Genomic DNA, 23,745 nt, shown 5'->3' on the forward strand with positions numbered 1-23,745 from the left:
ATGCAATATACAGATGATGGATCATAGAATTACCTACTCTTGTGACCTATATAGTCTTATTAACCATTGTCATCCCCATGAATTTAAAAAAAAATTTTTTTAAACATGGAGGAATGATAACCCCAGGACCACGGAGGAGGCCGTCCGAGTAAACGTTATAGGTATACTCCGTTCAGTTTTAAGGGACGAAGGACACATGTCCCCTTCAAAGCAGATGTTGAGGGACCCTCTTCTCCCAAAAGGAGACTTGGTCCTGGAGGCTGATAGAGGTGGCTCAGGCAGGCCCCAGGGGTCCACTATCCAGAGCGCTGCCTCCGCCCCAGCACCCGGCCATGCTGTGCCCCAGAGGGGGACCACCTGGGTGGGGGCGGTGGCCTGAAGACCAGAAAGGGAGGGGAAGAATCTCTGGTAGAACCTGTCAGGGCATTAGCTCCACACAAAGCTCCCACTCAGCGCGCTGGGCTGGTAACACACGGTCCCTCTTGTGTCCCCTCTCCTGAATCCTCCAGTCCTGCCCGGAGGGTCCCCACCTCTTGCTCTTTGCATGGCAGCAATCTATACTGACATTTGACAAGAGTGACCAGCTTGTCCCAGTTCGTCCGGGACTTGTCCAATTTCAGCACTCAAAATCCTGTGTTACAGCCCTGGCCGGTTGGCTCAGCGGTAGAGCGTCGGCCTGGCGTGCGGGGGACCCGGGTTCGATTCCCGGCCAGGGCACATAGTAGAAGCGCCCATTTGCTTCTCCACCCCCCCACCCCCTCCTTCCTCTCTGTCTCTCTCTTCCCCTCCCGCAGCCAAGGCTCCATTGGAGCAAAGATGGCCCGGGCGCTGGGGAGGGCTCCTTGGCCTCTGCCCCAGGCGCTAGAGTGGCTCTGGTCGCGGCAAAGCGACGCCCCGGAGGGGCAGAGCATCGACCCCCGCTGGGCAGAGCGCCCGCCCCTGGTGGGCGTGCCGGGTGGATCCCGATCGGGCGCATGTGGGAGTCTGTCTGACTGTCTCTCCCCGTTTCCAGCTTCAGAAAAGTACAAAAAAAAAAAAAAAATCCTGTGTTACAGGAAGCCCCTTGGTCCCAGGCTAACAGGACAGTTGGTCACCCTCTGCCCTCGCCCCCAAACTGTGAGTTCCGTGAGGACAGGGACCAGCGCAGAGCCTGGTGCCATCAACATTTGTTCCATCCGTGCAGGTATGAATACATTAAGACTTTCGTTCCTGAGTTCCAGTAGGTCCGAGAGTGCCGAAACGTTTGTGCGTCACCACCCAGGGCAAAGCTCCGCCCCGGGGAACCGCTGCTCAGAGCACACACGCCAGTCTCCCCTATGCCGCCCCGGGGGCCTTCAAACACGGCTGCAGAGCGGGGCGCCTGGCATGAGACGGCCCAACTGGTACGGACTCAAGTGCCGTCTCCCGCCCGCAGCAGCAGCCCCCTGGTCATCCAGAACCTCCCCTCTCCCTCCCGGCCTGGAAACCACTTAGGAGCAGGCACCGATGCCACTGGCCTCTCGGCCACCTTGCTGTCCACCACTCACCACCACCCCCGAACCCGCCAACCTCTCCACTGCCCAAGCCTTTGGACTTGACTTGTAAAGGTCAGACAACAGCAGGCTGGGTGACAGCATTTCCTTTCTAGGAGAAGGTGGGAGGCTACTTGCAGAGGGAGAAGAAAAAGGCCTGACATACAAGCTCAGCTCCAACGAGGTCAGGAGAGAGGTGGGAACACACGAAGAGTCAATCAACAAACACTTCTCACGAAACCTCGAGGCAAATGCCAGGCCGGCCCTGGGCGAGCCAAGGTGAGACGTCAAGGTCCTGGCCCCTCACGAGACCTGTGGGTGGATGGATGCCTGGCACGGGTGTGCCCTGTCTAGCCATACGGCGTTGCAATGGACACCCAGGCACAAGGCTACAAGGACGCACCGTAAAACCACATGCACCGTGTTTACTCAGAGGTGAGCTGTTCACAAGCTACAGGTGAGCGGGGGAAGGGCAGAGCGAGCTGGAGAGTTGAAGGCCGCAGGATCACCTCGGATCTCTGGGTTATTGACGGCTGGGTTTCATTTTCTCTCTTTGCCTTTATTTAATAGATCTTCTGCACCAAATTTGTCTAACAAGCATGAAATAAGAAAAATGTATTTTGAAAACCAGGGGGTGGGCCGAATGCTCCTGGGATCCCCAGAGAAGGGGCCGGCCGGCCGCTGCTCAGAGGTCAGAGGTCAGGGAGGCTTCAGGGAAGCTGGGAGTGGGGGGGTGGGGGGTGGGGGACTGGCTTTCCCAGGGAAGCTCACTGAGGGGTGGGTGGAGTGGGGGGGGGTCAGGCCGACAGAATGGCACGGGCAAGGACACAGCGGACTTCGAGGGCAGTGGCAGGGTGGTGGGCATCGGAGGCTGGTGCCCCTGAGAGCTCTGGTCCACCACTGCCCCCACCGAGCATGAGGCTGCCTTTGCCTTAAGGTTGGTTCTCACCCCACAGGTAATAAGATGGACAGGGCGGCAGGCCCAGACGAGATGGAACCTCTAGGTCCGTACCTCCCGGCCCACCACTGTCGCAGGGGCTGGCCAAGCTGGCAGCCAGGACATGGAGCCTCCGGTCCCAACTCTAAAGGGGCTCGCTGTCTTAGGAGGGCCAGAGCCCGCTGCCTCCACGGCCCTGCCATCCCTCCAGAGCCAGGTGCGCTGGGGCCCGGGGCCCACTGCCTGGAGGGGGGCTTCCCAGGGGCAGCAGCCACCACACAGGGTCCAGGTGTCAGAACGAAATTAGAGCAGATGACCTTGCCACAGTTTTTATCATCCATTCATAAAAAATACAAGAGCAAGACAGAAGAAAAAGAGGTCACTTGAGTGAAATTTACAGGAACTTAGAAATCTAAACATAACCGGAAGGTCTTTAGACTCCATCTGGCTTCTGAAGGCCAGGTAGCCTGACCCAGAAAGAAGAGAGGGAGTCCAGGAATGGAGAGCGGGGTGGGACGAAGGCCTGGGCTGCCCCCGGTGCAATGGCGCCTTCCGCCGCACAGCCCGGGTAGCCCCAGGCCACGTGCCTGCTGGCCCCAAAGGAAAACCCCATCAACAAACCCCCAGAGGAGCCACGCTCCACATGGCAGCCACCGCAGTGTTTTAAAAACAAACTCCTACATGTCACCCCACTAGTCTTAGGATAAAATCCCCTCCCCTTCCCTGGCCTCCAAGGCCCTGCATGATCTGGCCCCAGAAAGACCTGATCCCACACCCTCAGGTCCCTGCTTACTGCATACCTACCACCCTGGCCTCCTTGCTGGTCTTCCAACATGCTCTATCACCTCTGCTGCCCCAGGGCCTTTGCATGTGTTCTTTCCTATAGCCTTCACCTAGTTATCAATTACTCATCTTAGATCCAGCGCTAACACTCTTATAAAGCCTACATACAGAAGAGTAACTATGCACCATGCTTGTAAAATTCAAAATAGAAAAAAAAAAAAAGACACTCCACTAAACTTTAAAATAATTGTAAAGAAGCCTTCTAATGCTTTTAAAAAACAAAAAAAAAAGTACCTGAAATTCTTGCAAAAGAAGTTCTTTCTCATGGGAGGATGGCTCTGCAGCCCTTATTTAGATAGCTCATCCCCCACCTCACCACCTCCAGGGAGCCCTCCCTGATATACTACAACCACCAACACACCACCACCACCAAAAACAGATGCAGAGGCTCCTGTCAGCACTTTCATAGCACCGCGTACCTTTCCCTAGAAGCCCTTCTCGCAGCTGTAATGCTCCCATTGTTTGTATGGTTTTCAAATTAATGATACTCCCAGCACACTCAGCTCCACCCAGGGAACAGTGCCCACCGTGCCCGCCATCGCGCCCCTGCCGTTGCACAGTGCTCAAGAAATAGTCATTGAACAAATGACAGGGTGCAGGACCACAAGAACGAATCAGGGTGACGGCTGACATTACAAACGCCATCAGCAATAACCCCAAGGAGCTGTGTCACTGGGCCCCTGGGGTCGGCGGATTCCCCCAGTGATTCTGAGTCATGCTTCCAGCAGCCGTGTACAACAGGCCTACTATGTGCCGGGCCCCTGAAGCACAAGGATGAACAAGACAGGCCTCATCTTCTGGAAAAGACAGACATGTCAAACACCCAAAGAGAAAACGCTTCGCTGAGGAAAGAGCAGTGAGCTTTAGAACACTCCATCACCTCTGAGTCTTGTCCCTCGACGTCAGGACAGTGGTGTCCTGGGCACCCTGCCCGCTGCAGCAAAGGCACTTACTTGCCTTGGCTTTTCCTGAAGCGGCCCGGGACCATTAGGATGTGTATCCCTAGTGCCCGGCTACCTCCTGTCCCACAGCACACACTGAGCTCTCACTCGGTGCCGGACATGGTGCCAGGCACGGTGTCAGCCGCTGGGAACATGGCAACCAGGCCGTGTCCAACTCAGTCCAACTCAGTGGCTCTCACCCAGGCGCAGCCCCAGCCTGCCCTTCAGGGGTGTTTTCTCAAATGCTACAATCATCAGAGAGGCTGCTACTGGCATCTAGTGGGCAAGGCCAGGGGTGCCGGGTGACCTGCAAAGCGAGGGACGGTCCCCCAGAATGAAGAACCATCCTGTTCTCAGTGGCACCCCTCGCTGGGAAAGTCCAGCACAGCTCCACCAGCTGCAGACAAACCGTACCCCTGCCCTGACTTCCCCACACGTGCCAAAACCCAAGTCCATCATCTCTGGTCCCGAGAAGTGACATCTGCCCACTGTGGCCAGCTTCGGCCCCTAGAAAACTCCAGCTCCTGTAAAAAACCCTCCTTCCCCACGACATCCCAGGTCCTCCCTGACTCCAGTGTGCTTGGTGGTCCTACAGTCCTTGCGACTCCAAAGTGAGGTCCGTGGCTGACCTACGGCACCTGCAGCCCCTGGGAGCAAGTGCAGAGTCTCGCCACCCCCCCCCCACCCCGGACCTGCTAAATTATAATCCGCACGTCCCAAGATCCCACGTGATCGATACACACGTCAGATTCAAGGAGCAACGTGAGACCACTCCAGGACAGCCTTCAGGGACGCGTTCTGTCCAAAAACCCCCGGCGGCCGAGTCGGCAGGGAGGCCCCCCACAGACCGACGTCACCCCCAGCCCCCAGCCCCGTGTGCCCTGGGTTCCCAGCGAAGGCACTTTAATGAAGAGCAGACCGAGTGCCTCAGGACAGCTGGGTGGCTCTCTTCTCTCTACTCTGCTCAAAGGTGGGGAAGCAAGAGAGGGGGCCCCGGGAACAACCCAAACACGTGTCAGCCAGCCCGGAGGGGGCACACCCCCATGTACGCCCCAGGTGCGCCAAGGGGCAACTCACGTCGATACGAAGGCATTCTTTTTGTTATTCCCGAGGGGCTGGCCGGCCTGTGAGGACCCTGGGATGGGTATGAGTCAGGGACTGAACTGCCTTTGTCAGCAGGTCCCACCACCTGTGCCCACAGCCCCAGGCTTACCCGGGGGGCGCTCTGGGGGCTTGAACCAAGTCTCACGTCTGCGCCCCCTCTTCCAACTAGACGGTGGGCCCCTGGGGAGGCAGGCCGACTCCCTTCAGTGAATGTCGCCAGCCCCACCCCGATCGATCTCGGCACAGCATCTGACACTGAGGAAGCACCGTGCTGACGGTTGTAGGATGGGACGGGGTGGGTAGCGTGGGGTGGGACAGGATGGGACGAGATGGGACAGGACCGAAGGGAAGGGAAGGGAACGGAATAAAGGCTGAGCCCAGCAACGCCCCCTTCCCTCCATCAACCATGTAAGAGGAGCCCCTATAGGAGAGACATGTATAAGAACGGTTATGACAGAGAGCGATCAGAAACAGCCTAGATGCCCCTCACCAGCAGGCCGGCTGTGTCACCCACGGAGTGTCCCTGCTATGGAATGTCACGCCGCGTTCATAGAGAACGAAGGGGCGCTATGTACCAACGTGGGAAGCTCTCCGAGGCACAGTACCGCGTGGATAAAAATGGAGGGGGGGGGGAGCACGTTGCAGAATGATAGATCCAATATGGCATCATTTATTTTTTTAATCAAAAATCAATATGACATTGTTTCTATGGATACACTTATACCGTATTTCCTCAAACCTACCATACCATCGATTGTAAACTACACTATCACAATTACTGGAAAAAAGAAAGAAAGAAGGAAAGAAAAGACCACTGTCAATGAAACCATGACATGCCACGAATTCTCTAAGATCTCAGCTCGACTTCAGAGATGATGTGACTGCATCTTAGAACCTAGGGAACGTAGCATTATGTAAATTTGCGGCAGAAGGTCTAGGAGCACGCAAGCCACAACGGTGACTGCAATTAACCTGGGGGCAAGGGCAGGACGAGGGGGACTCGAGCCTCCTATCTGTCACCTCTGAAAGTGTTACAAACAGACGAGATTGATGTGTGGGTGATATTTAATAATGTCTAACACTTTCTTTTTTTTTTTTTTTTAAGGACAAAGAATGACTCAACCAGCCTCCCCCACCCCTCACTCAAGATGAAGCAATGGTAATAATACATGACCAGCGCATGAGTCACCGGGAGAACCGGGGACTTTCCACGGTGACACGTCAGGGCAGGGCCGCCAAAGCTTGGCGAAGAGGAGAGGGGACACGGTGGGCAATGTCCAGTGTGGAATGTGTGGCGGGGGAAAAAAAAAAAGAAGCAACGGAAAGAGGATTTGATTGAGGGAAACAAAGAGTTCGCAAGCTACTCGCAGACCCGCCTGACGGCTATATGGGGGCCAGGGCTTGTCCCCCACCCCCCGCCAGCCCCCCAAAACGGCGCCTGCCTCTACCCTCGCCGCTGTCCGCGAAGATGTTTGCTGAGTCACGACGGCATCCTGAACGCATCGCCCACAAGGGACCTGCTCGGACTCAAGCTTCTAATGCCGCTTTAATATCCAATTCTGCGTGTCGGGGAGAGCTGGGCCCCGGCCTGCCGCAGCCGCGTCACCTCGCCCTGCGCACAAATAAAAATAGCCTTGGTGCTCGGAGCGCAGGTCTGCACGCCTCTCCTCTGGGGGTCCCGGCGGCTGAGCGGCGAGCCGGCAGCACGTGTGACACAAATACACAATGAACAAAGAGGCTCCTCAGAAGCATCCTTGACCTTCCTGCTTGCCTTGCCTTCTCCCTGGCTCCGTCCCCCGTGACACCGAACACGGCAGGACGCGGTCGAGGCGGCTGAGGGCCGCAGAGCGCCCTCCTGGCCAATCTCCGCAGCGGTGGACCAGGAAATGGCGTTCATCGAATGATAACCTACACTGTTCTCCGTGTATGCAAATAACGGGGTTTTGCCAGCTCGGGCCGTGATTTGAACAGCAGCTGCCCCTGCCGGCACCGGGCCCCTCGTGTCTGAAAAACACGCTCCTCTGTTGTCATCATCCGTGGCCCTTACAGCGCAAGACCAAAGCGCTGGCCAGGACCACGTCCCGGAGCCAAAACCTGCCCGGCGACCTGACTCGGCCCCCCGAGCTCCAAGAGAAACGAACGGTGTGGCTCCCGCTCCCCAAACAAACCCGTACAGGAAACGTCCCCTTCTAGACACCGGGGTTTGTTTCCAGAACGAGACTTCTCGGCAGCATCCAAGCCGACCCGGGCAGGGGTGATGCAGAGGGCATTTGCTGTGGGTCCCTTCCGACGATGCTCTGCTTCCTGCGCCCACTCTGTGCCCAGGACGCTGACCAGCCCGTCCCTATGCTTCAGGTGTCTGGTGGGGTCCCGCCAGTGGTCCGAGCAGGGACGGGAGGACAGGAGGACACAGTGGGGTCCCGCCAGTGGTCCCAGCAGGGACGGGAGGACAGGAGGACACGGTGGGGTCCCGCCAGTGGTCCCAGCAGGGACGGGGGGACAGGAGGACACGGTGGGGTCCCGCCAGTGGTCCCAGCAGGGACGGGGGGACAGGAGGACACGGTGGGGTCCCGCCAGTGGTCCCAGCAGGGACGGGGGGACAGGAGGACACAGTGGGGTCCCGCCAGTGGTCCCAGCAGGGACGGGGGGACAGGAGGACACGGAGCAGAGGAACCTGCTGTCTGGGCGTGCTCCCTGGGTGGTCACTGGTGGCAGCGGCCTCTCCCCATGCCAGCGCTCCTCTTCTCATCCCCACTGGGTTCTGCTGCGAGGTTGTCCTCACAGGGATGTCCCCAAGGGGCTCCCCTCGCCCTGCCCACCTCCGCAAGTGCCCTTTTATTAAACGCTCCTCAGTGACTATGTTGGAGTGTGCCATCTGACCCTGACGAAGGGGGTGTCCTCTGAACAGTTTTTAAGCAAATATGCCGGCAAGGTGTTGGGTAAAAGCGTGATAAAGAGACGTGAGAGGAAGCAGAGAGCGGTGCGGCCTCGGTGAGGGCGGAGAGGCGTAGGGGAGGCAGCGGTGAGACGTGGCTCACGGTGAGGGCAGCCGCAGCGAGCGCAGCGAGGCAGGGCCACGGGATGACTCACTCTCCCGCAGCCCAGGGCCCCGGCCCCTCTCCTCTGTGACCTGGCTGTCCCGCTACAGATGACCCCTCCCTGCAACTCGGCCACTCTGTCCACTGGGACAGCAATCAGCCCCAGCCTGAGCCTATGAGACGGGCACTTCCAAAGCCCACCTCTGGTCTCTCTTGCCATTCCACCCAGTGCCCCTCAAATCCCACCCTGGACCGTAGGGCCTCCCCGCACCCTACAGAACTTCTCTTCCTCTGGGGGACAGTGGCTCCTGGGGACAGGAGCCCAGCTGCTTTGATCCTAACCAGTCTGGTGTGCCTTTATCCACTCTCCTCTGTATGACCTGTCTCCCTGAGGGCAGAGATCCGCTACATCCTTGGCACCGAGCCAGGGCCTGGCACACAGTAGGGACTTAATAAAAACTGAGGGCCTCCAATGGGGTGCTTATGCCTGGGAGAAGCAGAATGCACCCTCTGGCCTGTCTGTGGTACCTGTCCTCCGCCCCCAGGAAGCAGGTGGCAGAGCGGTTTCTCAGGCAGAAAGGGAGGTGGGAGGGACACGTGGGGTTTGGTAGCATCTGACGGGGCAAAGGGGTCTCCAGGCCAGAGGAGACTGCCCACAGGAATTCCTGGTCCTCAGCCAACCAAGGGAGCAACCCACAGAACACCCGGCCACTTCCAACAAATCATTCAGCAACTATTTCCTGAGCACCTACTATGTGCCAGGCCCTGGGCCAGGCCAGAGACTGATGCAGGCATGAGAAAGGCAGAGCAAAACACCGCTCTTAAGAGGGTCACCTTCTAGTAGCAAATACAATAATCCAAAAGAAAATCATAAAGAACAGTTGAAGTAACTGTCATGAGGGAAATCACGTGGGGTGATTTGCTAGAGAGTGGAGGAGACCGTCTTAGCTGGGACCGAGGGGGTGCCAAGAGGGCCACTCTCAGTAGGTGGCATTGGAGCTGTAACCCACAAGGAGGTGAAGAAGCTCTCCAGGTGAAACCTGAAAGAGAATCCGGGTGGAGAAGGAGGTCATGCAAAGGCCCTGTGGTACAAATAAGCATGGCCTGTCCCAGGCTCAGGAGGAGGAGCCAAGTGGGAGGAGAAGAGGCTGGGTGAGAGGGAAGGATTCATTCTAAGTGCAGCAGGAGGGAGGGCCAGTCAGGTAGAAGCTGCCCTGGGAACAGACGCCTGGAAGGGGTTGGGAGGCCACAGGCAGATGCCAGCCATCTGTCTTCCCCATCCCCCTGACTGCCTGCCTCTCAGCCGCCTTCTTCCCGACTCCTCATCACTCCGCCTCTACCCGCCCTCAGAAGGGACAGACCCGCTCCGACCGGTCCGACCTCGTCACCCATCACTCAGCAGCGCTGACACACACAACCAACCACTGGACGAGGCCAGGACCCCGGCATCTGAGACTGCAGGGTGAGGAGAAGGGCCAGGCTGTGTGTGTGCCCCCCCGCCAAGCCAGTCGCTGTCCCCCCACCCACCTGCCCATCTGCCTCACAGCCTCGTTCCTCCCAGAGGCCCCCCTCCCCAAGCCATGATGTCATTTCCAGAGGCAGCCAAATTCTAGCCAGCCGACACCAAAATAAAACCGTTTAACACAAAACGAAGCATTTTATAATCCCCTCCACATTCTCTCCCTGAGCCGGTGTACACGGCGTTTAAAAACTCTGCCAAAACACTCCACCAATAGCTGGGCTTGATTGTAGAGCCGGCTCGGAGTTCAATTTCAGATCTCCTTGCTCTTTCCCTCTCCCGCCCCTGCCCCGCAGCCCCCACGCCAATGCGGCAGCCCCGCGCCTTCTCTCCCGTTCTGTGTCCCACCCCCCACGGCAAGGCAGGCCAGGTCGGTGTGCAGCCAGCACCCCTGGCTCGAGGAATAAAAGGCTGACCCCCCGCTGGCTGCACAGCCTGAATCACACTCCCCAGCCAGCGGGAGAGAAATCTGGTTGGTTTCTCATTCTGTTTGGGGATGTTCTTTATTTTTCTGCGTTAGGGTGCTGTCACAGGGATGCCAGTCACAGGGTCTCAGGACGCAGAGGAACCTGAATATTGACCAGTGCGAGCCCCTCGGCCCACTTCTCCATGCCCCACTCCCCTACCCCTGGAGTCATCCGATGTGCCCACCTCCAGGCTTTTATTGTATTTTTTTTTTCTGAAGTTGGAAACGGAGGAGGCAGTCAGACAGACTCCCGCATGCGCCCGACCGGGATCCACCCAGCATGCCCACCAGGGAGCGATGCTCTGCCCATCTGGGGCATCGCTCTGTTGCGACCAGAGCCATTCTAGCGCCTGAGGCAGAGGCCATAGAGCCATCCTCAGCACCCAGGCAAACTTTGCTCTAATGGAGCCTTGGCTGCGGGAGGGGAAGAGAGAGACAGAGAGGAAGGAGAGGGGGAGGGGTGGAGAAGCAGATGGGCGCTTCTCCTGTGTGCCCTGGCCGGGAATCAAACCCGGGACTCCTGCACGCCAGGCCAACCCTCTACCACTGAGCCAACTGGCCAGGGCCCCCACCTCCAGGTTTTTAAAAAGGCTCTGGCCACCAGGAAATCACTCCTTATGTGTGGGGCCCCTATGGCTGCTAGAATTGGTCCTGGTTCTTCCCCTGGAGTACCAAGATGAATAGAGGGAGGGGTCATGGTGTCTCACCCCACTTCCCCACAGTTTTGCCCAGAGCTTCCCTGGGCAGCCCCCTCCCCATCAACGCCTCATCCGGAGGTGACAGTAAGAATACCAGCCACCGGGTCAGCACCATAGGAACGGACACCAGCTGACCCGGTGGGATCGGTCAGGCTCTGACCTCTCCCTGAGGCCAGGTCGCCCCCTCTGGAATCTCCCCTGCTGGAGGCAAAGCTCCAAGGAACCCTTCTTTGGGATGCTTCTGCCAAACAGCATCCACGCCCCCTTCTTCTGCAAGCAGCACCTTGATTTCTGCTGAGGAGCACCCTGGGTCTGCCACCCGGAGCCTGACCGGCCTGAGCCAGAGCCCACGCAGCCTTCCTCAGAGCCTGGACAGGCTGGATCGTGTGGCCTTTGCCAGCGTTCCTGCATTCAGCCGCACATGAAGCAAATCCTACATCTAGAATTTCTGTTTCTACTCAACTCCCCAACTTGATGTAAGCACATGAAGGTTTGGTTTTTCTGACATTGGCCTCTAAGAATCCTACCTTCCCAACTTGCATGCATAACTTTGGGGCTTCCCCCGCCTCTGTCTTCCCCTGAACCCCTTTCCTGCCATGGTCTCTCCAGAAACATGTGGAAGAGGGCAATCGCTCCCTTCCTCCTGCTTCTGACACAGCCTCCATTTGTGCTAACTCAGCCTGACCTCAACTAACCAACAGAGCCTCAGAGTACACTAATATACACTAACCAACACACTAAGTAACACCGCCTCTGAGTACACTAATTAATGCACACTAATACACTAAGTAACACCGCCTCTGAGTACACTAATACACACTAGCCAATACACTATGTAACATCTGAGTACACTAATTAATGTACACTAACTAATACACTAAGTAACACCGCCTCTGAGTACACTAATACACACTAGCCAATACACTAAGTAACACAGCTTCTGAGTACACTAATATATACACTAACCAATACACTAAGTAACACCGCCTCTGAGTACACTAATTAATGCACACTAATACACTAAGTAACACCGCCTCTGAGTACACTAATACACACTAGCCAATACACTATGTAACATCTGAGTACACTAATTAATGTACACTAACCAACACACTAAGTAACACCGCCTCTGAGTACACTAATACACACTAGCCAATACACTAAGTAACACCGCCTCTGAGTACACTAATATACACTAGCCAACACACTAAGTAACACTGCCTCTGAGTACACTAATTAATGCACACTAATACACTAAGTAACACCGCCTCTGAGTACACTAATACACACTAGCCAATACACTAAGTAACACTGCCTCTGAGTACACTAATTAATGCACACTAATACACTAAGTAACACCGCCTCTGAGTACACTAATACACACTAGCCAATACACTATGTAACATCTGAGTACACTAATTAATGTACACTAACTAATACACTAAGTAACACAGCCTCTGAGTATACTAACCAATCTACACTAAGTACATAGTACACTAATGTACACTAATACACTAAGTAACACAGCCTCAGAGTACACTAACTAATGTACACTAATACACTAAGTAACACAGCCTCTGAGTATATTAACCAATGTATACTAAGTAACAGTCTCAGAGTACACTAACTAATGTATACTAATTAACCATGTCTCAGAGTACACTAATGCAGTGGTCCCCAATCTGTTTTGGGCCACAGACCAGTTTAATGTCAGAAAATATTTTCATGGACCAGCCTTTAAGGTGGGACGGATAAATGTATCACGTGACCGAGACAAGCGTCAAGAGCAGGGGTCCCCAAACTTTTTACACAGGGGGCCAGTTCACTGTCCCTCAGACCATTAGAGGGCCGGACTATAAAAAAAACTATGAACAAATCCCTATGCACACTGCACATATCTTATTTTAAAGTAAAAAAAAAAAAAAAACCGGGAACAAATACAATATTTAAAATAAAGAACAAGTAAATTTAAATCAACAAACTGACCAGTATTTCAATGGGAACTATGCTCCTCTCACTGACCACCAATGAAAGAGGTGCCCCTTCCTGAAGTGCGGCCGGATAAATGGCCTCAGGGGGCCGCATGCGGCCCGTGGGCTGTAGTTTGGGGACCCCTGGTCAAGAGTGAGCCTTAGACGGATGTAACAGAGGGAATCTGGTCATTTTTAAAAAATAAAACATCGTTCAGACTTAAATATAAATAAAACGAAAATAATGTAAGTTATTTATTCTTTCTCAGCGGACCAGTACCAAATGGCCCACAGACTGGTACCGGTCCGCGGCCCGGGGGTTGGGGACCACTGCACTAATGTACACTAAGTAATACACTAACCAACAGTCTCAGAATACACTAACACAGCCTCTGAGTAAACTAACTCAGCCTCAGCCTTGGAGTACACTAACTAATACACTATACACTATATACTAACTAGTACACTAACTAACATAGTCTCAGCCTCAAGTACACTAACTAATGTGCATTAACTAATACACTAACTCAGCCTCAGCCTTGGAGTACACTAACTAATACACTATACACTATATACTAACTAGTACACTAACTAACATAGTCTCAGCCTCAAGTACACTAACTAATGTGCATTAACTAATACACTAACTCAGCCTCAGCCTTGGAGTACACTAACTAATACACTAACGCAGCTTCAGCATAAACTAACTAATGCAGCCTCAGCACTACACAGCCTCGGAGTATACTAACTAATGTATACAAACTAAACGGCCACGGAGTACACTAACCATTTTGGCAGTGACCAGGCCTCTCGGGTGAACTTCCCTCCCATGTTGCTCATGCGGCCTTGGCCAGTACTTAGCTACACTACAGAGAGAACCAGCCCATTCTCTAGAACAAAGTACAGGTCAGTGTAAGAATCTCCCGGCCAGAGCACTGGCCAGGTAGCTCTGTTGGTTAAAGTGTTGTCCCAACACGCCAAGTTTACAGATTCAATCCCAGGTCAGGTCACACACAGAAATCAACCAATGAAAGCATTAAATAAGTGGAACAACAAATCAATGTTTCTATCTCTCTCCCCCTTTCTCTACCTCTAAAATAATCAATAACTTAAAAAAAAATTTTTTTTAAGCCCTGGCTGGGTAGCTGTGTTGGTTAGAGCATCATACCGACACGCCAAGGCTGTGGGTTCAATCCCCCGTCAGGACACTTAACAAGAATCAACCAATGAATGCATAAAGAGTAAAGTAACAAATCGATGTTTCTCTCCTTGCCTCTCTCTCTCTCTCAAATCAATATATAAATAATAAAAATAATCTTTTAATTAAAAAACGTCTCGTGGCCAAAGTCAGTGAGGGGCCGAGTGTGCTGACTCGCTCAGCACTCTATCCCCGGGGCTGGGATACTCCCTAGCTCATAGTAGGTGCTTCAGGAAAGGATGCTATGAATGAATGAACCCACGCCAGGCGGTGCTCTGGTTCCGAGGACCACCTTTGCCTCTGACCGGCAGTCCGCTCCGTTCTCTGACTGCCGGAAGCTGAGCGCTGAGGGACGTGGGAAGAGGTCATCGATAAGTTTCCGGCGAAGATAAGGATTTTCGCACAACTCCCCTTCTCGTTGCCTCTTTTACCCCAAAATTCAGGCCAGGATGCAGCTGGAGGCTCTTCCTGTCTTTACCTACAGGCATTTCTCAGAGCTTTTTTCCAAGCCTCAAAGTGGAGCGCACCGAGATTGATTTCCTAGGGAACACAATTTTCAGATCTTTATGCCCAACAGGGCCTGGAAATAGCGCCAGCACCCCCCAGGAGAAGGCAGCGTGGCCGGCTGGAGGGGCTCGGTCTCTGCTTCCTGACCACCGGGGAGAAAGGTGCTAAGAAGGACAAGGAGGGCGGGACAGTGGGGAGCTGGGGCTCTCGACAAAGCCCCACGTAACTCACCCTGAGTCGCTCAGTGACCTGAGGTTTCGGAACTGTACGTGTAGACATGGGTGCAGGGGGGGGGGGGGTCAGGGGAAGGGAGGATCTTATTACTGAAACACCTACAGAATGAAGAATAAAAGTCTCATTGAGAGCTGGGAGGCCGAGGGTGGAGGAGGTAACACCGGGTTCCCCGGAACTGGCCCGGCAGACTGACTTCACAGACCCTCTCCACACCATCCGGGCACCCGAGCCCCTCGGCCCAAGGAATAACCTGACGGCCACCCAGATGTCTCTCCCCAGCCTGGCCCAACGCCTGGAGACGATGTCCCAGTAGCCAGTGGATGTCACCGGGGCATCACTGGTCCCCCTCCCTGAGCTCTATTGCTACAGGACCAAGAGGCAGAGGTTTAGGGGAGGGATGCTGGGCTGGCTTTTGTGGGACCCCCAAGGTGAGGGTACAACTTCCATAGACTCAGTAAGAATTCAAGGTCAAAGTCTTTCCTCCACAAGAAGCAAACAAAGAACCTGCCCAGTCTGACTGGTTTCTGAGTCCGGAGACCTCAACGATGACAGGTTTGCTGTGAGTCACCTCCCTGCTTCCCCACAAACAGCCGCTGGGCCAGACAGGAGCTATACACCAAGCCCCCACCCGTCAGAGAGCACGCGGGAGCCCAGTCGCTGACACCAGTTCCCTGACCACCCGGGGGCTGCACCGCCTCCTAGGAATTGTCAGATACCCCCTGGGGAGAGGGAAGTGTCAGCTAAGCCCCCACCTCCCCATGTGACCTTCGCGGAATCCTCCTTCACTAAGAGCCTCCTTCACTAAACTCAGCCAGGGTTTTCAGAGGTCCGGGGGCTTCCTGGAGGTCCGAGGGGCGCACACGGCAGATGGGAGGTGGAGGAGTCTTCCAGCTCCTTTAACAGAGAGCTCTGCGGTTATCCGCTGTCTATACACCGGTTGGGTTCAAGAATAAAGCTGGGAACCCCTGGGCTAGATGACCTTTGGGGAACCTGCTTCCCTAAAATTCTAAGATGAGATGACGAAACACCATCAAAAGCAAAGTGAGGCCCTGGCCAGTTGGCTCAGCAGTAGAGCGTCGGCCTGGCGTGTGGGGGACCCGGGTTCGATTCCTGGCCAGGGCACATAGGAGAAGCGCCCATTTGCTTCTCCACCCCCACCCCCTCCTTCCTCTCTGTCTCTCTCTTCCCCTCCCGCAGCCAAGGCTCCATTGGAGCAAAGATGGCCCGGGCGCTGGGGATGGCTCCTTGACCTCTGCTCCAGGCGCTAGAGTGGCTCTGGTCACGGCGGAGCAACGCCCCAGAGGGGCAGAGCATCGCCCCTGGTGGGCGTGCCGGGTGGATCCCGGTCGGGCGCATGCGGGAGTCTGTCTGACTGTCTCTCCCCGTTTCCAGCTTCAGAAAAAAAAAATAAAATAAAATAAAATAAAATAAAATACCTGGGCTAGTCCATGGGTATTTAGAAGAAAAAAAAAAAAAAGCAAAGTGAATGGACTTGATCATCAACAGCCAACAATCTGGTGTTTCACTCAACGAGTTCACGCCTTCATATTTGCCTGCATACAATTCCTTCCTCCTGAAGAAGACATTGTGTTTCCTGGCCATCACCCTGGGAAGCCCCCTCCTCAACTCCCAGTCCCAGGGGCGCATAGGGAGCTGCCCCTGACAGCCCCTAACCCCGAGCCTTGCCAATATGCATACCTGCCTCCCTCTGACCACAGGGCCGCCTTACAGGGTGAGCCTTGGTCAGGCTGTGGCATCCCAGGACATCGGTGCTGAAAGTCAGCAAGTTAGGAGGATGCAGACCTGGAGGTGCTGGGGACATCTCAGCCGCTGCAGAGGAGGTGACAGGGTTTGTGGAGACAGTCTTGGGCATGTCCCCAGAGGGCCTGGAGGGCCATGCCAAAGCCAGCCCCAGCTCTCAGTTCCTTTACCCAATGAGTTCGCTTCTCCCTGCCTGTCAGTTTGCATTGAGTCGCTCTGTAGATAACACATCATTAACTGAGGACCTGCTATGTGCTGGCCAACCAGAAGGGTCGTGGTGACTTCATCTCCCAGCTAGATTTTACATCCTTGTTGACAGGGACTCTTACACACACAGAGCCCCGGGCATCTAGGAGGCATGGTATCACTACTTGCGGATGTGACATGTGCCCTTGGGAAACTTCCAAGCTGAAACGGATGACAGCGGCTGCACCCAGACCGCACCAGGAGCGCCACTCACAGCCGGCCTGACGGCCAGGCTGAAGGCCAGCCTGGGGTGGTCCTGCTCCTCGCCAGGACCCTGACGTCCTGCTGGGTGTCCAACGAGAGAAGCCAGTGGACGCTCTGGCTGCTTCCAGGGAAGCCTCAGAACCCAGAACCCAGCCCGGGAGGAGCAGGCCCCCTGACTCCCCAGAGGGACTCCAGGGTCCACTCCCTGAGGCTCATCCAGCAGGCGAGAGGGAGGCTGTTGGCAGCAGAAGCGACCCAGATGTCAGGCACCACCCCGGATTCCACTCTGGCCCATCCTTGGACGCAAAAGAACCCAGGAGGCATGAGGATGCACAAATCCACCAACGTGGGAGAGAGGGGAAAGACCCTGTCCACTGTGGAGAGCCCTCAGAAGCCACAAGGCACACGACGACATAGTCTCTCTCCTGGAAACCAAAGCAAACGCGGCTTCTTCCCACCGTGACCCCTGCCTTCCACATGGTTACATTCAGCGTCCAGTTGCAGAGAGACCCCCGGGCCCAGCAGTGGGACAGCAGCGTGGGCTCTGCACAGTCGAGTCAAGGGGGTACATTCTGCAAACTGCAGACTCATGGGGGGGGGGCAGGAACACCAGCCTCCGAAAATAACTCCCCTCCATGTCACCGCCAGGAGCCCAGGCAGAACCGCGGGGTCCCACGCAGCCTGCCTGGGTCGCAGGCACCTTCTGATGGGGAACTCGGGACGGCAGGGAGCGGGCAAGTCAGGAAAGGTTCCACAGCCACACCCAAATGGCAGCACACTCACCAGCTGACACACCTGGCCAGCATCTCCCTGAAGAGCTAGCTGTGGGAGTGGCATCCCTATACACGGAGACACCGTTAAAGCTCAGGGTACGGGGGGCTGTTCAAAGGCCCTGTGGCGCTTCTTCTTTCCAAAGAACATTTCTATGATGCGATTACCTTCTCCACGAGCACCCTGAAGGGTCCCTATGCGTCTTCGATGCTCAGTAAATACTTGTTGAATGAATAAGCCATCTCCTCGTGCTCTAAACTCCCCCTCTGGTTCCACATTTGTTGAAGACCTACAATGTCCAGGCACAACACACAAACTTCTACTTCTGCTCTCCCGTGTGCCAAAGCCCTTTCTCCGTGGCATTTCCGTGGTCTGCCTTACTGCGGGCTCCTCTGTCCCTCACAAAGGCTGCAGCTTCTTTGGGGACGAGATCAACAAACATTGACTGAGTGAGTGCCTACGATGTGCTCTAGCCACCAGTCAAGGCTACCCCCCCCCCACCCCTGGGGACAGAGAAGAGAACAAGACCCCAAGCCTTGACATCAAGAACACACATCCTCACCAGTGGTTGGGCTGGCAAACATTTTTATCTTTGCCAATCTGGTAGATTTTTTAAAAAAATCCATATATATATATATATATATATATATATATATATATATATATATATGGTTTAAAGTCACAGTTCTCTTACATGACGGAGGTTCTGAATCTTTCTAAAGGACCTGTGTGGCACCAACCAACCCAAGCAGGCACCTGGCCATGAGCAGCCCGGCCTCTGCCCTGTTTCCTGGTGGTTTGTGGGATATTTTCTTAGCGTGGGTAGGAGCGCCTGACCCATTAAGAAAAAAATATCTCTTGCCTGCGATATGTGTCCTTGGTTTAATTTACTGTGGTTTTGGCAACACAGACGTGTTTTATTTTTATGCAGTTGAATATTTCTGCCTTTTGTTTTATGGCTTCTGGGTCTATTAGGGTTATATTTAGAAAAGGCTTCCCCTCTCTGATACTATTATATGTATATTTTTAAACTCACTTGTTTTCTTTTAGTACCATTAAGGTTTTTTTTTTTTTTATGTTTGTATTTCTGATCCCCTCGGGATTTGTCTGGTGTTAAGAGTAGGAAGGGCTCCAGTTTCCTTATTTCAGGATGGCTACCTTCTCCACCCCAATCCCAGTGACGTCTGTCCCCCCTGATCTGCAGTGACACCTTTCTGATCCACGAAATGGCCATCAATTCGGGCCCATGTCCGGCCCCCTTTCCGCTCCCCTGGGTTGCCCCAGGCTGCTCAGAACCCCTACAGCTTCGGCACATGTGTTTAAAATCTGAGTGGCCACAGGCCCCGCCCACCATTCCTCCTCTTTTGGGAATTTCCTTCTGTCCCTGCCTGCTTGCTGATGTTTCCTTATGAACGTCAGAACCGGCTTGTCATTTGCTAAGTCAATCCGACAGCCCCTCACATTGGCTGAAGTGAAGTTACCGGGCTAATTCAGGGGACGTGGACATATTTACGATACGGGGCCTTTCCAGCCAAGGACAAGGTCTGCCTCTTCATTTATCTAAGTCTCTTTGGTGTCCCACCGGTGGTGGATCCTGTTCCTGCGTCCCCCTCCCCAAACCCTGGCTCCTTGCGTCCTGGATTGGTTCCCTGGTCTTGATCCATTCGGTGGCTGTGGAAAGCGGGCCTCTTTCTCAGCCCGTGTTTCTGACCGGATGCTGTCTGCATGCAGGGAAGCTCTTCACGAGGGGGTTGGACTTGGGTTCGAGCCCCCAGGCCTTTTGCGCTGCGAGAGGCCAGCGGGCGGCGGACGCCCAGGCGCCGTGCGCGCTCCCCGCGGGGCAGAAGGCCCCCCACCCCGCGCCCTGCACCTGCGCACTTGGCAGAACGCCCCCGGCGGCTGGCCCGCGCGCCGCTCTGTTTTGCCCAAATGGAACCAGTACGAGGGGCGCCCTAAGCAGCGAAGGCAGGGCAGGGCAGGGCCCCCCACCCACGCCCCCGGGGCAAGAAAGGGCCGAGGGCGGCACACAAAGGCAGGCCTGGCCGGCCAGCAGACAGGAGTGAGGCTGGCAGAGGTGCCAGCCTCCACGAGCCCCAGCCCTGTAATTAGGGCCCCGGGTCACTCTGGCCGCAGCTGAAGAAACCGGGGTGTAATTAACTTCCCGCCCGGCTCTTCATGCGGCAGCGCCTCACTTTCGCCAGAAAAGGAGGGCCGGCCGTTCCAAAGGGGCTGGCCACACACTCCTTGGTCCCGGTCCTCGGAAAGGTGACTCGGCCAAGGGTGAGCAGCGAAATTAAGCCACAGGAGTGCTTTGTTTTTTTGTTGGGTTTTTTTTTTTTTTTTTGCTTTTGCTATTTGGACTTTTTTTTTTTTTTTTAACCTGAGCATTCAAAAAAGCTGCGCCTGTCTGGAGTTTAGTCTGAAATTGCCCACCATCCTGATGCCGATGGAACAAGGCCCTGTCCCCCACCCCCTGCCACATTAAGAGCCCGGAGGTCGCTCAGCTACAGCAGTTTTAGAGAAGAACCACATTCAAGATCGTCCCCACAAACCCACCGGCCCCCCCACACGGCCCAACATGCCGACTGCCTGGAAGGGCTGACCTTCCCCGACACGCCTGCCTGGGGACGGGGGGCAGGGGGTGCCGCCTCCACATTCCAGGGGTGACAGCCTTCTTCAGGGGACAAGGAGCAGACTGCGGGATGGACAGGTGTCACTGCCCTCGGGCCCCAAGTTCTCAACAGCAGGGAGGGCCCTGCCTTCCCCCCTAAATAAGACTCATTTGTTCTCAGAGATACCTGCTAAGCGCCCCCTTCTCCCAGCCTCAGCAGACCCTGGTCCTCTCTGAGGTGGTCTTGGCTGGGCCATCAAGCGTCCCTCTGCAGTGTACGCTCCGTGAGGGCAGCGATGGCCACCTGCACTGTCCCCAGTGCTGTGTCAGGATGGCAGCGCTGAGCATCCAGCCGACCCACGAGCCTGGCCCGAGAGGGTCCGCTGTTGCATTCTGTACCCGTTTCCAACTTTTCAAGCAGAAGCCAATTTCCAAACACCTAAAGCCCAGTGTAGCAAGCAGACCTTCAAGGAGTGGGGGGCCAGGGCCCCCGCAGCCAAACAGGACCCAGTACGCACCCAACAGCCCCGGAAACGCCTCTGGGCACAGAGTCTGTAAATCACAATCAACGGGTGTGGCGGCCTCCTAAGTAGGGGCCTGTTTTGAATTGTATACATGCGATTTCCAGGGGTCACCCTGCCATTGGGTAACCCTAAGAACCTATGACCTGGGGGGAAATAACCCCTCACCTATTTCTTCCATGTCAGGGACACTCTCCCAGACTAGGTCACACTTGGATGGGGTGGCAGTGATTTTCTCAGGGATATTATTAGGTGAGGTCGTTTTACAAATTCTTTTCTAGGATCTTCTGACTCCCTTCCAGGGCTCTGGGGTTGAGGGGTAATCCTGGCTCCCACTTCCCTGTGGAGGTTGTTAGCGGGGTCCTGTTCGGAAGTGGGCAGGTGTATCAGTAGGCACCCCCCCAACATCAATGAGGACGGCTGGAGACCCTGCACTCGGGGCTGCCATGACTACAGCCGAAGTCTGGGGCTCAGAGAGGACAGGCGGCCACTGGGCAGAGAATCCTGCCCGGGACGTACCACAGAACCCCACAGATAGCCCCAAAGTTTCACATTTCCCCTCCTCCACCTAGAAATGCCACCCATCTCAGACGTGTCTCAGGAGACATGAGAATCTCCTGGATTCTGAGAACCGGAGGAAGGGGCAGGGAGCCGTGCTGGGGCAGGGACCTCACTGCAAGGAAGGGCCACAGGTGAACAGGGCGGCACTTCGTGGGGCTCCCGGCGGACCTGCTCCAACAACTACACACTGAGGAACCAAAGGGAAGGGCTTTTCATTTCACTGGTTGTTTAAAAGTCACTGACAAGTATTTCATTCCCTCACAGGTGAGCCTCCACCTCAGCTCTTGGCTAAATGAAGAAATCCACCAGCCTCTCTGATTTTCTCAGACAGGATAGAGTCCACAGCCTAAGGTCCTGAAAAGGTCCTGACTCAGCCACCACATCACTATGTGAGCTCGGTCAAGCATCCACCTTTCCTTCCCAGTGCTGCAGTTCTAAGATCATAAGTCAGCCATCACCTCTGACTGTGGTTGAAGCATCACAAATTCAAAATGACTGGGGTTTGATTTGCTGAGCCCTCAAAAGTCCAAGCCTGTAAAAATCTTCCCGTGTGCATTATTTTGGGGTATCTGTCCCCTTCAGAGGTAGAGAATGGGCACCTGGTCTAGCCAAGGCTGTGCAGGTATGGATATCACTTGAGGGAAAGTCATAGCAGTTCCCCAAACACGTGGCTTTCATACTTCTGAGATGGTATGAAAGGTAGAGAAAGTGAGAGCTCTGACTCCCAACCTACTTCTTACCAGCACATTTTTCCCCCAAACAGGTGACAGGTCCCCTTTGGAATACCGGTCTAAAATTGTAGGCCCTTTCCCCATAAACCAGCATCCAAGATATTTCCATCCAACAATCCCGTTAGAAGATGTCTGGGGATAGCTGTGTGAGGAACACAAACGCCACAAACTCAGCCCTCCAGCATGGCTGCCGTCCCTCAGGGAATACACGTGCCACTGTCCCCGATCCCACCCCCTCGTGTCCCAGACACACAATGACACGACGTGTGTAGTCTTAAATGGCTCCTATAAAACTCTGGCCTTGGCCACCTTCTCAGAGGCACCGAGGAAGCAGAACAGGTCTACCGTCTGGTCTGGCAGCAACCAGCCACTGAAAAGAAGTGGGGGGGGGGCATGCACCAAGGTGAAACGGGGTCCCTTCCTGCACAGGCTCTCCTTGGCCTGGGAAACTGTCCCCATCCCACCACAGGCCCCGCCTCGGAGCTCATCCTGCACGCAGCTCTCCACACTTAAACCGCTTAACTGCGTACTAACAGCCTCTTCATGGCTGGGTTTCCAAAAAGGCCTTCCAGAAATCGGGGGTGCTGACCCATGCTCTATGGAGTACAGACTGGGGGAGCAGGAGACAGAGAGCCTCCCTTCCCCCCCCCACCCGCCTTGTTCCTGCCAGCCGGGAAAGCTGTTGCTTTGATCTTATTTATTTATTTCTCTTTAAAAATCTTATTTAAAAGGCGGGATAGAGGGTACCCGAGACGCCACAATGAAATGACATTAACTGTAAAATTACATTATTAATTCTTTAATCTCACTGGAGGCTCCGAGCAGTTGCTGTGTCCAATTACCCGCATAACCACCTGTCAGAACCCCGGCGCTGTTTAGCATACCTCCAGGACAGCGGTGGGCCCGGTGGTCCGTCAGGTCTGCCAGAGACTCGAAGTCTTGCTGACAGTGATCGCAGGTGTAAATTGACTCATCCTCCATGTCTTCATCGTCCTCATTTCGCTCCTCTTGACTTGTCACGCTGTTCCTGTCCTCCAGCGCCCGGCTGGCTTTCTGGTCACACTCGGGCTCTCCTTCTAGGCCTCCTGCCAACAGGAAGAATACCGTCCACGTGAGCTGACGGGGTCTCGGGAAAGGGTTTCTGAAAGAATTGCCCGGCGTTTATTAAGATGCATTTAATTATTCTCCCTCCCAGGGTGCATTCTTCCGGATGCCTCTCGTTATAGTCATAGATGGGGCTGTTTTATTATTATTATTATTTTTTTTTTTTTTTTTTTTTTTTGGTAGCACACGGTGCCATAATTTTCAACTAGATTCTTTCATTCTTGGTGCAAATCTGCTATGGGGATGTCCTGTCACCTTCCCTCTGTGCA

At 54.8% G+C, this 23,745-nt stretch overlaps 1 protein-coding gene across 2 annotated transcripts in view; it reads right to left on the minus strand.

Annotated features, from left to right (window-relative positions):
- The window catches only part of ZNF423 (zinc finger protein 423), a 315,642-nt gene that overhangs the window by 180,399 nt on the left and 111,498 nt on the right, over positions 1-23,745 (minus strand). For both annotated transcript variants that reach the window (XM_066349996.1, XM_066349998.1), the window contains one exon: positions 23,257-23,457. In XM_066349996.1, the coding sequence (XP_066206093.1) occupies positions 23,257-23,457 (201 nt within the window). The remainder of the gene's footprint in view (positions 1-23,256; positions 23,458-23,745) is intronic.

This window comes from Saccopteryx leptura, chromosome 9 (assembly GCF_036850995.1).
Source record: "Saccopteryx leptura isolate mSacLep1 chromosome 9, mSacLep1_pri_phased_curated, whole genome shotgun sequence".
NCBI lineage: Eukaryota > Metazoa > Chordata > Mammalia > Chiroptera > Emballonuridae > Saccopteryx > Saccopteryx leptura.